The sequence below is a fragment of the Elephantulus edwardii genome, unplaced genomic scaffold, assembly GCF_000299155.1.
Source record: "Elephantulus edwardii isolate Elephantulus edwardi_28Jun2011 unplaced genomic scaffold, EleEdw1.0 scaffold00027, whole genome shotgun sequence".
NCBI classification, from domain to species: Eukaryota; Metazoa; Chordata; class Mammalia; order Macroscelidea; family Macroscelididae; genus Elephantulus; species Elephantulus edwardii.
In genome coordinates this window covers 21,403,421-21,420,103 of record NW_006399777.1, presented here as the reverse complement: position 1 = coordinate 21,420,103, position 16,683 = coordinate 21,403,421, and the positions used below count along the sequence as shown (strand labels likewise).

The following is a 16,683-nucleotide window of genomic DNA, read 5'->3' as shown; positions in this document are numbered from 1 at the left end:
CCCTCCCTCTCCCTCCTTTCCCTCTTCTCTCTCTCTCTCTCTCTCTCTCCCCCTTCTCTCTCTCCCTCTTTCTTTCTCTCTCACCTTGGCAAACCTGGAGAGTTTCTTGGCTCGATATTCACCATTGAGATAGTCAAACGGGCCTCTCTGCAGACCAAAATAATAAGGAGGCGAATGAGCAGCTCCCGGACGTCCAGAAGAGAGGACACGAGGAGCTTCCAGAGGGCACATAGTCCAGCCACGTCCCACTTACCGGCAGGTTGCAGGCGCTGTGCAGGAAGACCACGAAGATGGCAGTGGAGAGGACAGTGGGGGGCGGGGGGCCAGAGTCCTGCAAGAATCAGCAGAGGGACACGTTGGTTTGGGAGAAGGCAGCGGCGGCAGGAGGAAGCCAGCCAGCCAGCCAGCCTGCTCACTTCAGACTAATCACAAGAGGGATCCCAACTGAGCTTTCTGTTGAAGCTGAGACTACAAGTGCAGCAGCATCGATTCAAGTTAGACACCAAGACAGACTGCCAGGCTGACAGGCAGCGACAGAGGTCTAAGGACCACTCCACACACACACCCTTTTCCCTGAAGATGGCTGAGACTCTGCTGAGACGGGTCAAGAGCTGCTATGTGAGGAGATGGGCTGGCCGACAGGTCCTCTGGGAGGCCTGACACCCCTTCCGCCCTCCCTTAGTGTGCATGGATTACCTCACTGTACAATGCCCACTCCCTTGACCCTTCCATATCACACTCACCTTAGCCGGAGATTCCTGGTCAGTGGTCAGCGAGAGCCACTCCAGCCGGAGGTGCAGCCGCCCGCTAGTTGTGTCATTTAGGACGAACCACTGTAGGGAGAGGAGGGAGCCACGGACCCCCAGAGATTCTACTCAGTCCTGGGACCCAGTAAGAGCCAAACGGAGACTTGAAATCAAAGTGACACAACCTGCTGAGGGTGGAGTGTGGGCTCAGAGGGGCTGGAAGAGGCAGTTACCACGCCTCACAAGACAAGGAAGTCCCACTTGGCCTGTAAAAGGCCCCAGCCTCGCCCAGCCTGCCCTTCCTTATAACACAGAGGGCCCCCGCTGGAGGCCTGCAGGCATTTCTAGAGAAGAATGCCTGCAATTTGGCTCCTGAGGGGCTCACAGACCCCGAGTGTGCCTCCCTCAGCTCTCCCCAAGCATGCCTGCTGCCCAGTAGATAAGAGTCTCATTCCCAAGACAGTGCTGCCCACGGGGAGGGGCACTGCGTGCCATCCTCGGTCTGAGGCCCCAGTTGTACCTCATCCACCACTCTGTTGGTCAAGACGTCGCCAAGGCAGATCTGCAGACTGGAAGACATAAGGAGGGGCATCAGCTCAGAGATGCAGCGATGTGGAGGCCCACCCCCCACTATCAGCTATGTGAGGACAGCTACCAAGACAGGATCTTATTCTGCAAGGCCCAGAGAGTCAGTAGGAGAGAACTAGAGTGAAGGATGGGCTTTAACCAAGGAGCGAAGAGGTCTTAGTCCCCAGAGGGGACAAGGGCAAGCTCCAGGCCACATCAACTCTGGCTTTCACTAAAAAAATAAGACTACTGGCGTTTTGGGTGAAGTGATTTCTTCCTCGCACAAGATTGCCCGTGCATTTCAGATAACATGTGACCACACCAAATGCCTGTCCATTTCCAAATCTCTCCTGAGTGCCCTCCCAAGAGTAGCTGGCACCTGTGTAGGAACAAATGACACCCGCCTCACAGTAACACTCACCCCGCCTGGCCAGGCCAGAAGGCAAATGCCCCAAAGCTGTCAGAATCTGTGCTTGAGTTCAATACACATCCGACATCAGCTAATCGAAACACGGGCCCAAGGCCACCAGTCACTTCTGTTCTTCAACATTATAAAAAGGGTAAGATGCGTTTTGTTGTTTTAAAAAACCCAAGCTAAGCAGTGTTGTTGTTGTATGCTGTCAAGTTGGTATCAGCCCATAGCTGACCCTCCAGAGGGTTTTCAGAGGCAGTAAAATGCACAAGAGGAGAATGCCCATCCTTCTCCTGCAGAGCAGCTGGTGGATTTGAACAGCTAGCCTTTGAGATTGTACCTAGGCTTCTTACTACTTGGTGACCAGAGCTCCCTCAAGAGAAGCAATAGAAAGTGATAACTTCTGGGGACAAGAAGCTTCTTCCCCTGCCAGCCTGTGCTCCTCCCGTTTTGATGTGCGTCTACTTCTTTCTTTTTTTGTTCCTCGTCCCTGGAAACAGTTCAACCAGCATGCTGCTGCAGCCAGCTGTTGGTAGGTGCTGCCGAGACTAGTACGACTCATCGCAACGCTATGAACAACGGATCTGAACCATGTCCTTATTATCTCAGATACGCTTGAGACCACTGCTGAAGTCACCATGTCAATCCATCTGTTGAGGGTCCTCTTTTCCCCCTGACCTTCCGTCTTTCCGAGCATAATGTCCCTCTCTCAGGAACGGCCTCTCCTAGCAATATGCCCAAAACACGTGAGATGAAGCTTCACCATCCTTTCTTTCCAAGGAGCACGCTGGCCTCATGTTTCCCAAGACATACCTGTGGTTTCTTAGCAGTCCATGGGATATTCAGTACTCTTCCCCAACAACCAACATGTTGTTGTTATGTGCCATTGAGTTACTTGCGACTCATAGCGACCTTATGTACAACAGCCCTAAATTCCGCTCTGTCCTGTGCCAATCTCACTGTCTCCGACACACCCATCCCGATTATCCCAGTCACTGAATCAATCCATCTCAAGGATCTTCCTCTCCTGCGCCTGCCCTCCACCCTCCCAAGCATGATGACCCTCTCCAAGGACCTGTCCCTCCTTACAACATGTCCAAAGTATGTCAGACGAAGCCCCAGAATCCTTGCCTTCAAGGAGTAGCCTGATTTAACCCTCTCAAAGATGAATCTGTTTGTTTTCTTAGCAGTCCATGGTACCCTCAATACTCCTCCAGTGCCACAGCTCAAAGGCATCAGTTCTCCTTCTATCCTCCTTAGTCACCTGGTCACCATCCTTTCTCCATCCTCCACCTCTCCCCGGCTCTCTGAGACCCCAGCGTGAACAGCCCGAGGCTGCTTTGTGACAAGGAGACAAGGAGTAGGGGCCAGACATTCCTCCACAGGAGCAAATCTCCTCAACAATGGAATCTAACTGCACAGATTACTCCATTCCTGCATGGCCACCTTGACCAGCACACATAGACCCTACTCATCAGCTTTAACAGCTGCAGAATATTCTATAGTTTGGCAGTGACATTCAACACATACCCCAAGAGGCTGGACATTCCCAGCTCCAGAGTTTTGTTTGTTGGTGCTGTTGTTTATTGTTGTATAATAATAATATTGAAATTGGGAGTGCTGGACCAGAAGATATGCAAATTTGAAATGCTGATAGCCATGCCCACCTCCCACTACTGCAGCCATCCACAGCGCTGATGTCCCACGCTCCATCCCAGAGTGAGTCCTTGGGACTGGGCACCTGGCCCCCACACCAGCCCTGACCCCAGCCACTGCTGCAGATGGGAACTTTGGGTGCACTATGAGAAGGATGGGGAGCTCTGGTTGCCTAGTGGCAAGAAATTGTGCTGTCAACGCAAAGATGCACACACAGTTCCAATCCACCAGACGCTCTGCAAAATTGTTGTGGACTGTCGAGTCAGAACCGACCCGTAGCTGACCCTCCGGCGAGTTATGAGAGGCAATAAATCACACGGGAGGAGATTGCCCATCCTTCTCCCATGGAGTGGCTGGTGGCCTCGAACTGCAAGCCTTTAGGATTGCAGCATAGCTTCTTGTCACTACCTGTGAGTACAACACTCCTTAAAAAAAGTCATCTATTTGAGACCAAATAAATGGCCAACAGTTACTCTAAAGAAAAGGAGAGCAGGTAACGGGGCAGGGAGGCAAACTAGGTTACTGGAAATTGAAGAGCCTGCATGGAAGTAGTGAGAATTATCATATCCTGTAAACATAACCAGTGTTAGTGAAAAATTTGTAGAGAAATTGTTAAATAAGAACCAAAGGTGTCCTGTCAGACTTTTGTAAAAAGCATCATTTAAAAACAAAGAATACGGTTCGAATCCACCAGATGCTCTGCCGGGGAAGGAGGGACAATCTCCTCCTGTACCATTCAGATGTGATTTGACGGTACACGCACACAAAAATAATTAAAACAAAACAAAACACAAAGACTAGAAGAAGAAGTGAAGGCTGTTGGGCCTGTGGCCTGGCCTGCCCCTCCAGGAAGACCGACTGGCCCACCACTTGCCCCTTGTCCACCCCTGTTCTCACCTGCCCAGAAAGTCATCCCTGTCAGGGTCCTCATCGTACAGGTCCACCTCCAGGTCCTGCCCGGGGACTTCATACACTATGAGCTGGAGGGAGAGAGAGAGAGAGATGCCTGCATCTGAAGGTCATCTCAGGAATGACCATGGAGAGGCAAATGCTGGCCCCACCAGCTGCCAGTCATGTTGTTGACCTCTTAGCACCTGTGGGATCTCAGCTCTGAGAAGGAAGTGGCATCCATCCCCTGGGGGGGCAGTGGGGGGATTAGAGACAGGGAGGGCTGCCCACGGCTACTCCTAGACGGTAGCTGCTGAGACACACATGGGGCCTGTAGCTTCCAGAGCAAGTTCCCACTGGATTCTCCTCGGCCCATGGGCTGAAAACCCCAGAAAGTTTCCTTTCATCACTTCAGTTACACAAGCTGAGTGTAACTTCCAGAGGTGTGCTGTGAGGTGACCCCGGAACGGAATGTGTAATCTGAGAGGCCTTTGCAGCATTTCCAGTCTGCAGGCCTCTCCTCTGGGAACTCAGGATAGTTCTCAGTGAGTTCAGACTCCTGGGATGAGGAGGCTGGGAGGAGTGGACAGCACCAGGACACTGCCTCTGAGTATCTCTCTTTTGATTGAAAAACCTTACTTCTAGCAATTTTTGACTCTGGTGGGAAAGGGAGGCAGGGCAGGATTTGCCTACAAGCCGGCTTTGCAGTGGGAGCAGAACCCACTCGTCAAGCCTGGATGCAGAACACAGAGACCTACCTGCCCTTGTCGGGTGTTCTGGTCTCTAAGGCCCCCTCCACTGGTCCAGTGTTGAACCCGTGGACATATAAGAGACCCGTACATCCCACAGCAGAACTTAAACGGTACCCAGGGCAGCCAAAGGAGGCCCTCACCTCAAACACCTCATTCCAGGTGGGATTCAGGTTCCTGTAGATGGTCTTGCTCCGGAAATGCTGCAGGCCGATGCTCACCTTGGCGTAAGGGTCTGACTTGCCTCCCATTCCTAGGAAGTTGTCCTTCTGGGCCAGCTTCTCTGCCTCCAGCAAGTGGACTCTGATCACGCCCTGGAATATCCCACAGACCGGGGTTAAGCCATTAGGGGCCACCCTCACAAGGTCCGGATGGGCAGACAGAAGACACAGAGCAGTGAGGCGGCCAAGGCCGTACATCAGGTGGACAGCAAGGCCCAGGACTCTCCAGTATCCTAGCCACTCCATCCAAGCTCCTGGCCTTTCTATCCATCCCTGCCTCGAACTAGCCACATACAATGCTTATTCAACTTTGGACACTTCCCCCTCCTGTGCCGATAACTATGCCATCTGAGGAAGTCTCCTCCTCTGCTCCCAGCCCTCTCTGTAATCTGCATACTGGCCCAACTCCGCCATCACTTCCCTCTGGTACCCATGTGAGCACAGTGCTTCAGATCCTGCCTGCCGTAGACAGTGCACCCATGTGCCCATCAAGCCCTCAGCACCAAGTCTCACCCCTGCGCACCTGGCCTGCACTATACAGTAGACCACCTTCCCTGCACCCCCAGGATGAGTGCTTAAAAAAGGAAAAAAAAATCTCACTCCATTAAAAAGTGGAAAATGCACTGCTGTGGGGTCAGAATCAACTCATCGCTGAGCCTGTAGCAGGATTTCAGATGGCTGTAGGTTGTCCATCCTTCTCCCTGCGGGGCTATTGGACATCTGAACTGCCTCCCTGCAGCCTAGGCCACCAGAGCCCCCTACGTTAAAGAAGAGATCACAAGCTTTAGGGAGCTGAGGTGGCCAACACAGCTTGTAGAAGGTAAGGTAGTAGGCCTCTGTTTTTAATTATTATTATCCTTGTAAATGTATCCAGCAATCCTACTGCTAGGCATGGATATCAACAGTGTACTGACAAAAAGATATAAAGACACGGGCATAACGCTATCTATCTATTTATTTACTTATTTTTTATGTGAGTGTACCGTCAAATCGGGTCTGACTGGTACAGGAGGAGATTGTCCCTCCTTTCCCGGCTGAGCATCTGGTGGATTTGAACCGTGCGCCTCTGGGATTGCAGTGCAGCTTCTTGCCACTAGGCCACCAGTGCTATTTATTACAACACGACTTGTAATAGCAAGAGTCAGGGTGTAACCGTCCATCAACAGAGAACTAGTTCATGACATGACTACCCTTTTGCAACTCCTAATGAATTAACAATAAGAAGCTCCCATGGCACAGTGGTTAAGGCCTTGACTGGGAGACAAAAGGTCAGCAGTTTGAACCCACCAACCATTCCATGAGAGAAAGATGTGACAACCTGCTTCTGTAAGCAGAATTCCAAATCGTATAAGGTCCACTTTACTCGACAGGACTTTTTAGTACACAACAGCAATGTATTGATGGACTGAGGCAATGATCATCAAGGGTTGGTGCTGTTGTTGGTAGGTGCTGTTGAGTACAACCCAGAGTGACCCTGTGAACAACAGGTGTGACTCCTGTCCCGTCCCGTGCCATCCTCACAATCTCTGACATCCTCAAGCCCACTGCTGCAGTCACTGTGTCAATCCACCTGGTGAAGGCTCTTCTTCTCCTTCACCGTCCCTCCGCCTTCTCATTCATGATGTGGGGGGCTCCAGTGAATAGCCTGCCCTAGAAACACGCCCAAAGTATGTGAGACAAAGCTTCATCATCTTTGCCTTTAAAGAGTACGATAGCTGCACCTTCTCCAAGACAAATGTTTGTTTGTTTGGCAGTCGATGGGATATTTAGCACTCTTCCCCAACACCACAACTCAAAGGCATAAATTCTTCTTCTGTCGTCCTTAGTCATCATCCAACTCTCGGATGCATCGCAAATGATGGAAAAAGACCATGACCTGAATCAGATGCACCTTAGTCCTCAAACGGATGTCACTGCTCCTCAAAGAGTCATCCCGATACAATGAGCCTCCATACACAAACCACCTATGAAATAATCTTTAAAACAACCCCAAACAAAAACAAAGCAACTAAGCATGAATCAATCTCCTTCTAGAACCAATTCCCAACTACAAGAGAGAGAATACACCAAACTACCCCAGAGATGAAATTAGCCAAACACAGCAAGACAGAAACTCTGAACCACATAACCTGGTTTCTTCAATAGGTAAATTGGATGGAATAAAATGTACCCCATTCCTCTCTTATTGATACAGTATGGTTCCAAAGACCAGGTCACTAGGTGGGTGAAAACATCTTTATGTAATAATGTTGTTGTTGTTGTTATGTGCCGTTGAGTCACTTGCGACTCATAGCGACCCTATGTACAACAGACCTAAACTCTGCTCTGTCCTGTGCCAATCGCACTGTCTCTGACACACCCATCCCGATTACCCCAATCACTGAATCAATCCACCTCATAGGGGGCCTTCCCCTTCTGTGCTGTCCGTCCACCCTACCAAGCATGATGTCCCTCTCCAAGGACCGGTCTCTCCTTACAACATGTCCAAAGTATGTCAGACGGTAGAAGATGAAAAATTTAAATCGCAAAATAGAGGGTGATTACATCATTACATAATAGCCAAATTACACATTAACCTAACTGTCAAATCCTAGCCTAGCAGACACATGACCTCAACCATTTCAGCCAGCATCCCTATTACTTCATTCTTTGGCATTCATTATTGCTAGATGTTATTGTTGTTGCGTACAATCAGGTCAGAACTGGTCCATAGCTGAGCCTCTGGTGGGTTTTCAGAGGCAGTTAATTGCCCATCCTTCCCCCGCAAAGCAGCTGATGGATTTGAACTGTGTGCCTTTGAAACTGCAGTGCAGCTTCTTGCCAGTAGGCCACCCTCATTGCTAGATAATACATCCTTAAAGCACAAAATAGTCAGTAGATTTTTTTTTTTACTCTATTGTACATGTGAAATGTTGGATAACAAGGTAATGGGTAAGTAAAGAGTAAAGAGAGAATGAGAGAGACTTATTAGACGAAAAGATTTAAATATCAGCTAAACACAATGTGTAAATTCTTGAGATTTCCATTTTTAAAAGCTTAAAAGAAGTATACTAATATGAGGTAACTGAATCCTTAGCACTGCCTGGGTGTCTGCTGATATTAGACGGTGTGGATGGTTTTTAAAATGTGGCAATGGCATCATACTTCTCTGCTTCTGGGTTTGAAGAGAGAAAGATCCTTGTTTTGTAGAGATGTATGCCTAAGCACAGAATAAAAGGAGGAGAAAGTTAAAACTGTGAGGACTTCAACCTGTCCAAACCGTTCAGGTTTGGCTAAAAGGGTGTCAGCATGTGGGTATGTCTTTGAGGTTGGAAGGAAGCCCTTGCATGCGGAGTTATCAAGCTGAAGGAGAAATGAATGGCCCAGCGTGTGGAGACGTGTCTTTGTGTCCTGGGAGTCTTACTACTGGTGAAAGCTGGATCCTTTTATGAGTGGACTTTATTCCAGCCTCACTGAGAGGCTGGGAGAGTCACTGATGGGAAGTGGGCATTACCAAGCTGCTGTCTGTGGAAACTCAGGGATCCTTTTGAGCCAGGATCCAACATGGCAAAGGTGCCTGAACGGGCAATGGGGCAGGCAGACAACAGGGATGAGATGAAGAAGCAGCAGCCGGGATGGGTATAAGAAGAAACGCTCACCAGACACTGGCCCTCTCCTAAAGGCCCTGACTCCCAGCACTGATGGGCTCTGGACGCTTCCTGTGAGGAGATCACAAGACTGTCCCAGGGGTCTCCTGAACTGGGCCCGGGAGCCCATTGACCAGGAGGTACTCACACAGGGCAGAGGGAAGCGCAGGTTGGTCACATCCAGCCCCTTCTTCACGGGCACGGTCACGCGGTTGGGCAGCACCAGGTGCGCGGCGATGAGGTCCTCCAACAGGCTGTCCGACACCTCGCTGGGGACACCAGGCATTGCCAGCTGTGGGGGTGCAGCTCTTTCCCCAAGCCACTGGCCCCCTCACCCAGTCCCAGAGCTGGAGGCAGGAACAGAGCCTGGTGGGGAGGGCTGGGGAGGGCCTGCCACTGACCCAGCCTGCCCAGGATGGACACGCAAATGGTGTATGTGTCGGTCCCTAACTGATAGTCTATCAGAAGGAGTAGTCCTTGCCTTCTCTTCCCTGCCAGCCTTCCTGCTCCAAGTCAGCTTGATTCTTCCAGGCAGCAGAGGAGAGATTCTGCTCTACCACTCTGAGAGGCATCTCTGGACCTCAGTGTCCAGATCCCTCCAAGGACAGAACGATGCTCACCTCCTAGCATTCTGATGGGACCATGTTAATATGTGTAAAGTACTGAAAACAGTGTTATTGTTATATGCTGTCAAATTGGAACCAACTCCGAGCGGACCCTGTCCGTGTTTCTCCCATAGAGCAGCTGGTGACTTCGAATCTCGTGCCTTTGGGCTTGCAGCGCAGCTCCTTACTACGAGGCCACTAACGTCCACAGCAAATGCTACATGAGCACTAGCTACTCTGCTCTTCCACTCCCAGACGTCCTAACGCTCTTAGATTCTGACCTGATCCTGTCTGCCCAGAATAGGGAGACGGGGACAATGTCTAGGATAGAATGGCACAGAGTAGGTGTTGTGGAGTTGACCGTGACTCCTAGTGACCCCGTGAACAAGAGATCTGTGTCACCCTCACGCCCCTTGCTGCAGTCACGGTGTCCATCTATCTCCTTAAGAGTCCTCCTTTCTTTATCTGACCTTCAACTTTCCCCAGAATGATGCCTTTTTCTGGGGACTGGTGTCTCTTGACTATGTGCCCCAAACCAAGCTTCACAATCGAGGATGGTTAGCACAGTAGGTGTTGAGGAAATTTGTTTTGGATGAACAAATGCGTGACTCTTTCTCTACATCGAAAGGAGCCAAGCTCAGCGGAGATATTCTCAGTGAGCAAGGGAGTGAATGGGCCTCACACCACCTGGCCAGTCCAGCAGCCCTCCTTCCACACGGAACCTGAGGAAGGTGGGGACTCTCTCCACCTTGCTGCCCTGTCCAGCTCATGGGGAGGCGACATCACTACTCATCACAAACTAGGACTGGGCGGAAGGAGGACTAAAAGGGGACGTCCACGGACATCCACACCCATGTGCCACTATCACACACACGTGTTCTCACAGGGATCCCAGGGAGAGGAACCAGGCTCCCTCTCCTGAGGAAGAGCCCAGAGAGGTGAGGGAACGTGCCCAAACTCACACAGCTCCCAAAGGACAGGGTCAGGACATTATCTGACTAGGTCTGCTTCCCACCTCCAGACAACATCTCATCTGAGCAGAGCTCAGAACTTTGATTCTGAATTTCACGTCAGTGTTCTGTTCTGAACACCATGAGTTTTCTTCCTCTTTGACCAGTTGGCATCCAACAGATTCTGATTATGGTGGCTCCACATTTGGCAGAGTTGAAAAATATTCTCAGTTTCCAGCAGCTAATTTTTTGGAAAGTACAACAGCAGACGCTTATTCCAAGACATTTCTGGATGGATTTGAACCATTTACGCTACCCAAGAGATCCTTGTCTCTCGGTTAGCTGCCTTGCAAAGGACAACTTATTTCCTGATTATCAGAAGTGGTTGACAGAAGAACGGTGAGAAATAAAAAAACAAACAAACAACCAAAAGCAACAGAAAACCAGAACAGGGAACTGTGTGTCCATTAGCCAACATTCAGCCAAGCACTTCTCACCCATTATTCGTGTATACGTGTGTATACATACATATACATTGGAGACAGCTCTTGTCCTCAACATGCCAACTCACCTCACATACTCTTCCCTCTGGAGGGGGAGGGCTCGCTGTTGCCCCTCCCTCCTCACACAGAGAACGGGATGGGAAAAGGCACCCACCACATCCCAAGGACCTGCATCTACACAGCATCTCCCTGGAGGCTCTCCCTGGCACTTACTTGATTCCTGGCGCATCCAGCAGGTTGGTCAGGCCTGTCCAGTTGATCTGCAGGTGCTGCGGGGCAGAGGTGGGCTGTCAGGATGGGAGGCCCTGGGAACAGAGTGTCTCCCCTGACCCTGAGTGGAGAACCCGGCCTCTGGAGTGACAGCCTTAGCAAGAGGAGCAGCCAGGTGAGGGTACCTCAGGCCGCTAAGGGGGACCAGGGCATGGCACGTGGGGCTGCTTCCTGTCTGAACCACCCTAGGAGCCGGCCAGTCCAGCCAGGACTTGGAGAGATCTGAATTTCACTCTCTGCTCCACATCAGATCACGCAGGTGACTAGTCGAGCCTCAGCTCAGCGGGAGAGTGGAATCCAGTTCCTCAAAACACCTTAAAGATTCGATGAGACCATCTTCATGCACCCAAGAAGGAGGCCGGGCTTATGATGAACGCCCATTGTGGTGCTGAGACCCAGCGGAAGGGGCTCAGTGACAGGGTGGGCCCATATCCAACCCCCAGACTCACTGGCTTCTGGAGGAAGAAGACAGTCACAGCTCCCACGAAGGGCTTGTCCTCCAGCAGCGGCTCCAGGATGACCCGCAGTGTGCCCTGCAGCTGAACACAGAAGGCCATCAAGGTCCCTCGCTCCCTCCTTCCCTCCCTCCCTCCCTCCTCTGCCTCATGCCTGTGTTTCCCGAGACCCCCATCAAAGATCAAGACTGTCCACCCAGGCCATCTTTGTCACCACAGTGTGGACACAGCAGCTATTGCTTTGCGAGTGACCAAGGGGCCCTGAACGGCCACCCCTCCCACTGCAGGTGTGTGACGCCTTTGGGCCTGTCCATCCATCCGCTCTGAGAGAGAAAGATGGGCGGTCTCCTCCCATGTGATTTACTGCCTCCAGAAACTCACTGCAGGGTCAACCATGGATTTTTGCAGCCCCTCACGCACAGCCCACCGCACCCTGCTCTGCCTGCACCCTGCGGCCTGGACGGGCCACCCACCTGGATCCCTTTCACTCCGGCCTGGATCTTCTGGAGCTCCACACTAATCTCACAGTCTCCAATGTAGCTGAGACGAGGAAGAAGGACATGGGTAGAGGAGGGGCAGGTCCAGCTTCTCAGAGAGGCTGAGACGCTCGCCCAGACCACACAGTGCAGGAAGGAGGCTCTCATGCCTTTGCTCTGCACAAGAGGCCTCAGCCTTGGTTTGAACCCTGGCCCAGCCACACCCCAGGAGGCAGCCCCCAGTGGCCTGCACCCAGAAGCCATCCCTGACCACAAGGTGGGGGCTCTGGTAACAACTTCACCAGATGGCATCCCAGAGGTGAAGACGAGGCTCCCCCTCTACCCCGCCCACGGCTGTCCATCTCTCCTCCAAATGAACACAGGGAGCCCCAGCTGTGGACCCAGATGTTCTTAGGGGAACGCTCCAGGCTCCTTCTGGGGTGGATGTGAGAGGAGGGAAGGGTATCTCAGGCTGCAAGAGCGGAGGCTGAAGGGGACTAGCGGCTCTCGCAGGCGATCACATGAGGCGTCTAGAATGGGTGCCCTGCCAGTGTGAGAGCCCCAGATGAGGAAAAGTGTCAAAGGAGGGTTCTAAGTGGACCAAGAGGATGGCCAGAAGGCCACAGGACACAAGAAGACGAGCCAGTGACAGGGAACGTGAGCTCAGAGAGAGGTCGGGGGACCAGATGCTCTTAATGCGCCCAACCTCCTCACACAGATCTCGCTACAGGGCTTCAGGGCCAGGAACGCCCAATAAACAGCCCAGCCTCTGTTCACAATGGAACCTAGCCCCCCAGTGGGAATGGATGTGCCTGGAGCTGGCTCCTGTCTGCCCAGTGTGCCAGCCTCTGGACTAAGGCCAGGGAGTGTCCTTCCACACAGGAAAGGCATGGTGATGGTCTGGAACCTGAGGTGAGCCTACCAGCCTTCAGCGCTCATGTCAAATCTCACTTCCTGTGGGAAGGAGACAAGTCTGATCCCAGCCTCATTGGACGGAAGTGTCCTTCCCCACCCGGTGAATAGTCTGCTGTGTCTTTGAGGTCTCCAGATCTCCTGTCACCCCCCTTAGCTGGCCCAGAGCTTGCCCATGGGCTCACAGCCTGACAGAGGCAGGAAAAGGGGGGTGGGGGGGGGAGGGTGTCTGCAGTGACTGCAGAGGACCCTGGGCCTGACCACACCTGTGCATAGTGGGCTCACCCCACCAGTGACCCGGCCTTGCCCTCAAGAAAGCTCTGCTGTTCCTGGGACCACAGGGATATCTTAGCACCCAGGCTGATGGCGGGAGCCAACCTGGTCTGGGGTTCCCCTGGACCAGCCCTCCTTTCCTCCATTCTCCTGACAGCCCCAGGTGGATGTGGCTAGTCAGTGAAGGGTTTTCCCCATCAAGAATTAGATTGTATCAGGACTGCTCCACTCCAAACAGGCTGTCTGCAGAGGACTCCACACCCCCCAGCAGCACGAGGGCTCACCAGATCTGCAGGTCCAGAACCACCTGTCTCCGGTTGTACTTGTCCGTGTGAGCTTTGACGCCGTTGACACGGGGACACTGGAAGAGATAGTAGGGGTCAGCTCTCCAGTGGATGCTGATAGCACCCCATCTAGCACTGGGCTTCTGTCACAGTCCCTGCCCTCCCAGGAAGAGGGACAAACTCAGAACCCCACCTTCCGGCACATATCCCTCCTTGGGACCTCCTCCTAGAACATGCGTTCTCTCCCTGCTTCCCTCCTGGCTCTGTGTTTACTGAGCACCTGCTCTGTGCCGGGTGCTGGGCTGGAGATGGCAGGGGGCAAGATGGACCTGAGCCTGCCTGTGGGGCTCACAACCTGGCAGAGGTGGGGACAGGGGGAGGGTGTCGGTTAACAACTTCAGCCTGAGCTGTCACATGAGGGCCGGGGAGCCCAGGAGTGTCTCCAGCCCAGCCTAGGGGATAAGCCAGGCTTCTGGGAGGAGGAAACAGCACTGACGATCAATGCTGGCCAGTGAGGAGGGGTTGGTCCCATAAGCATAAGGGAGCACCCAAGCAGAGGGTGCTGATCCCAGTAAGCTAATTGCTTACACCTGAAGCTAGGCTTCCAGCCTCAAGGTCCAGGACTGAGCTTACAGGTAACTGTTCTGTGACCAGCTTCCCCTCCCTGCCCAGACTCTGCCCTTCTCTTCCTGCCAGGGGGCACTGGGGTGATGTCTGGTTATTATGCACCGGTATGAAAAAGATTGCATTTGAACTTGAGTGGGTATGCATGCTGATGTGGCCATGGGTGGAATCCACTGGTGTCTACGTATGGGTGACACTAAAATGTGTGGAAAAAGAAAAATGGACAGAGATGGATGCAAGGATATGCTAGAAAGCAAATCAAGGGAAAAGGTAGCAGCCCAGATGGTGTGTTTGTGCGTTATTGTAGAGTTAGCTCTTTAGGAAAAAGAACACCAGAAGAAGATTTAAACATTTCCTAAACTTCATCAGATGAAGCTCCATCTCACATACTCTGGGCAGGTTGCTAGGAGAGGCTATTCTTTGGAGAGGGATGTCATGCTTGGAGAGGTGGAGGGACAGTGAGAGAGAGGAAGACCTTCGGCCAGGTAGATTGACACAGCGACCGAAGCAATGGGCCCAGCTGTACCAGAGAAGATAAGGACGGCACAGGACAGGACGGAGTTCAGGGCTGTTGTTCACGGGGTCGCTGTCAGTTGTACTCAACTTGGTAACACCTAACAACAACAACAACAACTTCCTGTTGTCCTTGCAGAGTACAGGAGTCAAAATGTAGAGGAGAAAGTATGAGAGAGAAGTTAATGAGAAACATTATGATGTCATTTTCCCTGGCTCTTTAATATGTGGGATACGTCAGCTTTTTAAATGGTTTTATTTCCTCATTCTAAAGAAATGTTCACATTTCGCCTATGTTTGTGTTTATAATATTTCCTTTCTCTAAGGGGGTCCACAGGATGGTGGACACTTGGGCCCCGCAGCCCCAAGCTCTGGCCTGCCCTTCCAGGACTTGCTGTGAAAGACTCAGGAAGGCCTTTGAAAGCTGGGAGGAGGCCAACGTCCACTCTCAGGGCGAGGGAGCCCCTTTGCCCAGCATCTGAGGCTCTGCCAACCTCAGGACCTGCATCTGCAGAGGCCTGTCCCAGGAAAGACTGCCCTCCCGCTCCAGACAGGGCGGCCTAGGCCAGGGCCTCGTGTCAGGTGAGAGGTGCTGGGCTGAAATCTGTCCTCCACTGGGCCCTGTACCCTCTGCTAGGCACAGTCCCTACAGTCAGAGTGGCCCCACGGTCAGGCCTGGCCTCGCATCTCACAACAACCCTTAGGAGTGTATCCTTTCCTTTCATATATGAGGTGACTGGAGCTTGCTGACCCAATGTCACCACAGCACAGAGCAGAGCGGGACACAGACACGGGGATACGGAGGCAGTATCCGCTCCTGGCCTGGTCCTCATGGGGTCACAGAAGGAGCTCTCTGTGACCCCATGGTGGAGGGTGAGGGATGAGAGAGCTGAGGAAAGAGGGGGGGACTTGAACATCAGGACCAGGAATCCGGCAGTTCCACACAGATGGAGGCATCTGCATAGCTCTCTCTGCATGTTCTCACGACCTGTAAAAATCTCTCAGGATCAGTTGCTTTGACCCCACTTCTGCCTGTGAGTAATCTGCTGGCCAGCAGGGCCCCACCCCAGAGGCACTCCCACCGCCAGGCTAGCCCCTGTGGGCACAGGCTTCTCCTGATGCCCTCCTGTTCGGCTCCTGTCTGGGGAATTTTTCAACACCAACTCAGACAGACCCAGCTTCCTCCAGGAAGTCTTCCCCCTCCACTTGTGAATCCATGCATTCCTCTACCATGGTGTGTGCACAGTCACATTGTCACATAGCTTAGGTATCCGCTGCCCACGGCAAAGCAATGACCATCCTAAGGGCAGAGCCCTGCCCAACCCAGCCTTCTGCGACAGTGCCTCACATGCAGCACGGGCTCCGAAACTCAGGACTGAAAGAAGGACTACACAGACAGCCCCGTGGATGCTGGCCCAGGCTGATCCTGGAAGAGCCTTCATGGTGTACACCAGGCTTGTGCGAGCCACTAAGGGCGCTAGCCAGACAGAAGTGGGCAACCCCTGGGTCAGCTGGCAGCTCACAGCAGGCTTGTGCCCGAGCTAACCAGGCATCAATACCTTAGATTCACTGGGTGATGGACATCTCCGCGGTTATCCGCCAGAGGATGCATTCTTAGATGATCCAAACACAGCCCACACTGTTTATCAAGGGGCATGTGGGGGCAGGAGGAGCAGGCACAGAGGGCACACAGAGAGATCATGGGCATTATTGTTGGGTGCTGTGGGCTCAGAGTTGACATCTGACCCTCCAGCAGATTTTCAGAGGCAATAAATTAAACAGCTTGCTGAAACTGAGGAGGACCTGAAATGCTTGCTGCAGAGGGTCAAGGACTGTAGCCTTCAGTATGGATTGAAGCTCAATGTCAAGAAGACAAAGATTCTCACCACTGGACCAATTGGCAGCATCAGGATGGATGGTGAAGAGATTGAGATTGTTAACAACTTTAGTCTA

At 52.3% G+C, this 16,683-nt stretch overlaps 1 protein-coding gene across 1 annotated transcript in view; it reads right to left on the bottom strand.

Annotated features, from left to right (window-relative positions):
• Positions 1 to 16,683, bottom strand: part of ESYT3 (extended synaptotagmin-like protein 3) — a 75,241-nt gene that overhangs the window by 20,253 nt on the left and 38,305 nt on the right. Inside the window, exons 4-14 of the mRNA XM_006883428.1 lie at positions 13,594 to 13,670; positions 12,122 to 12,188; positions 11,643 to 11,732; positions 11,137 to 11,192; positions 9,014 to 9,134; positions 5,162 to 5,332; positions 4,279 to 4,361; positions 1,267 to 1,315; positions 744 to 833; positions 254 to 331; positions 85 to 147 (exon numbers count right to left, since the gene is read on the bottom strand). Coding sequence (XP_006883490.1) covers positions 85 to 147; positions 254 to 331; positions 744 to 833; positions 1,267 to 1,315; positions 4,279 to 4,361; positions 5,162 to 5,332; positions 9,014 to 9,134; positions 11,137 to 11,192; positions 11,643 to 11,732; positions 12,122 to 12,188; positions 13,594 to 13,670 — 945 coding nt within the window. The remainder of the gene's footprint in view (positions 1 to 84; positions 148 to 253; positions 332 to 743; positions 834 to 1,266; positions 1,316 to 4,278; positions 4,362 to 5,161; positions 5,333 to 9,013; positions 9,135 to 11,136; positions 11,193 to 11,642; positions 11,733 to 12,121; positions 12,189 to 13,593; positions 13,671 to 16,683) is intronic.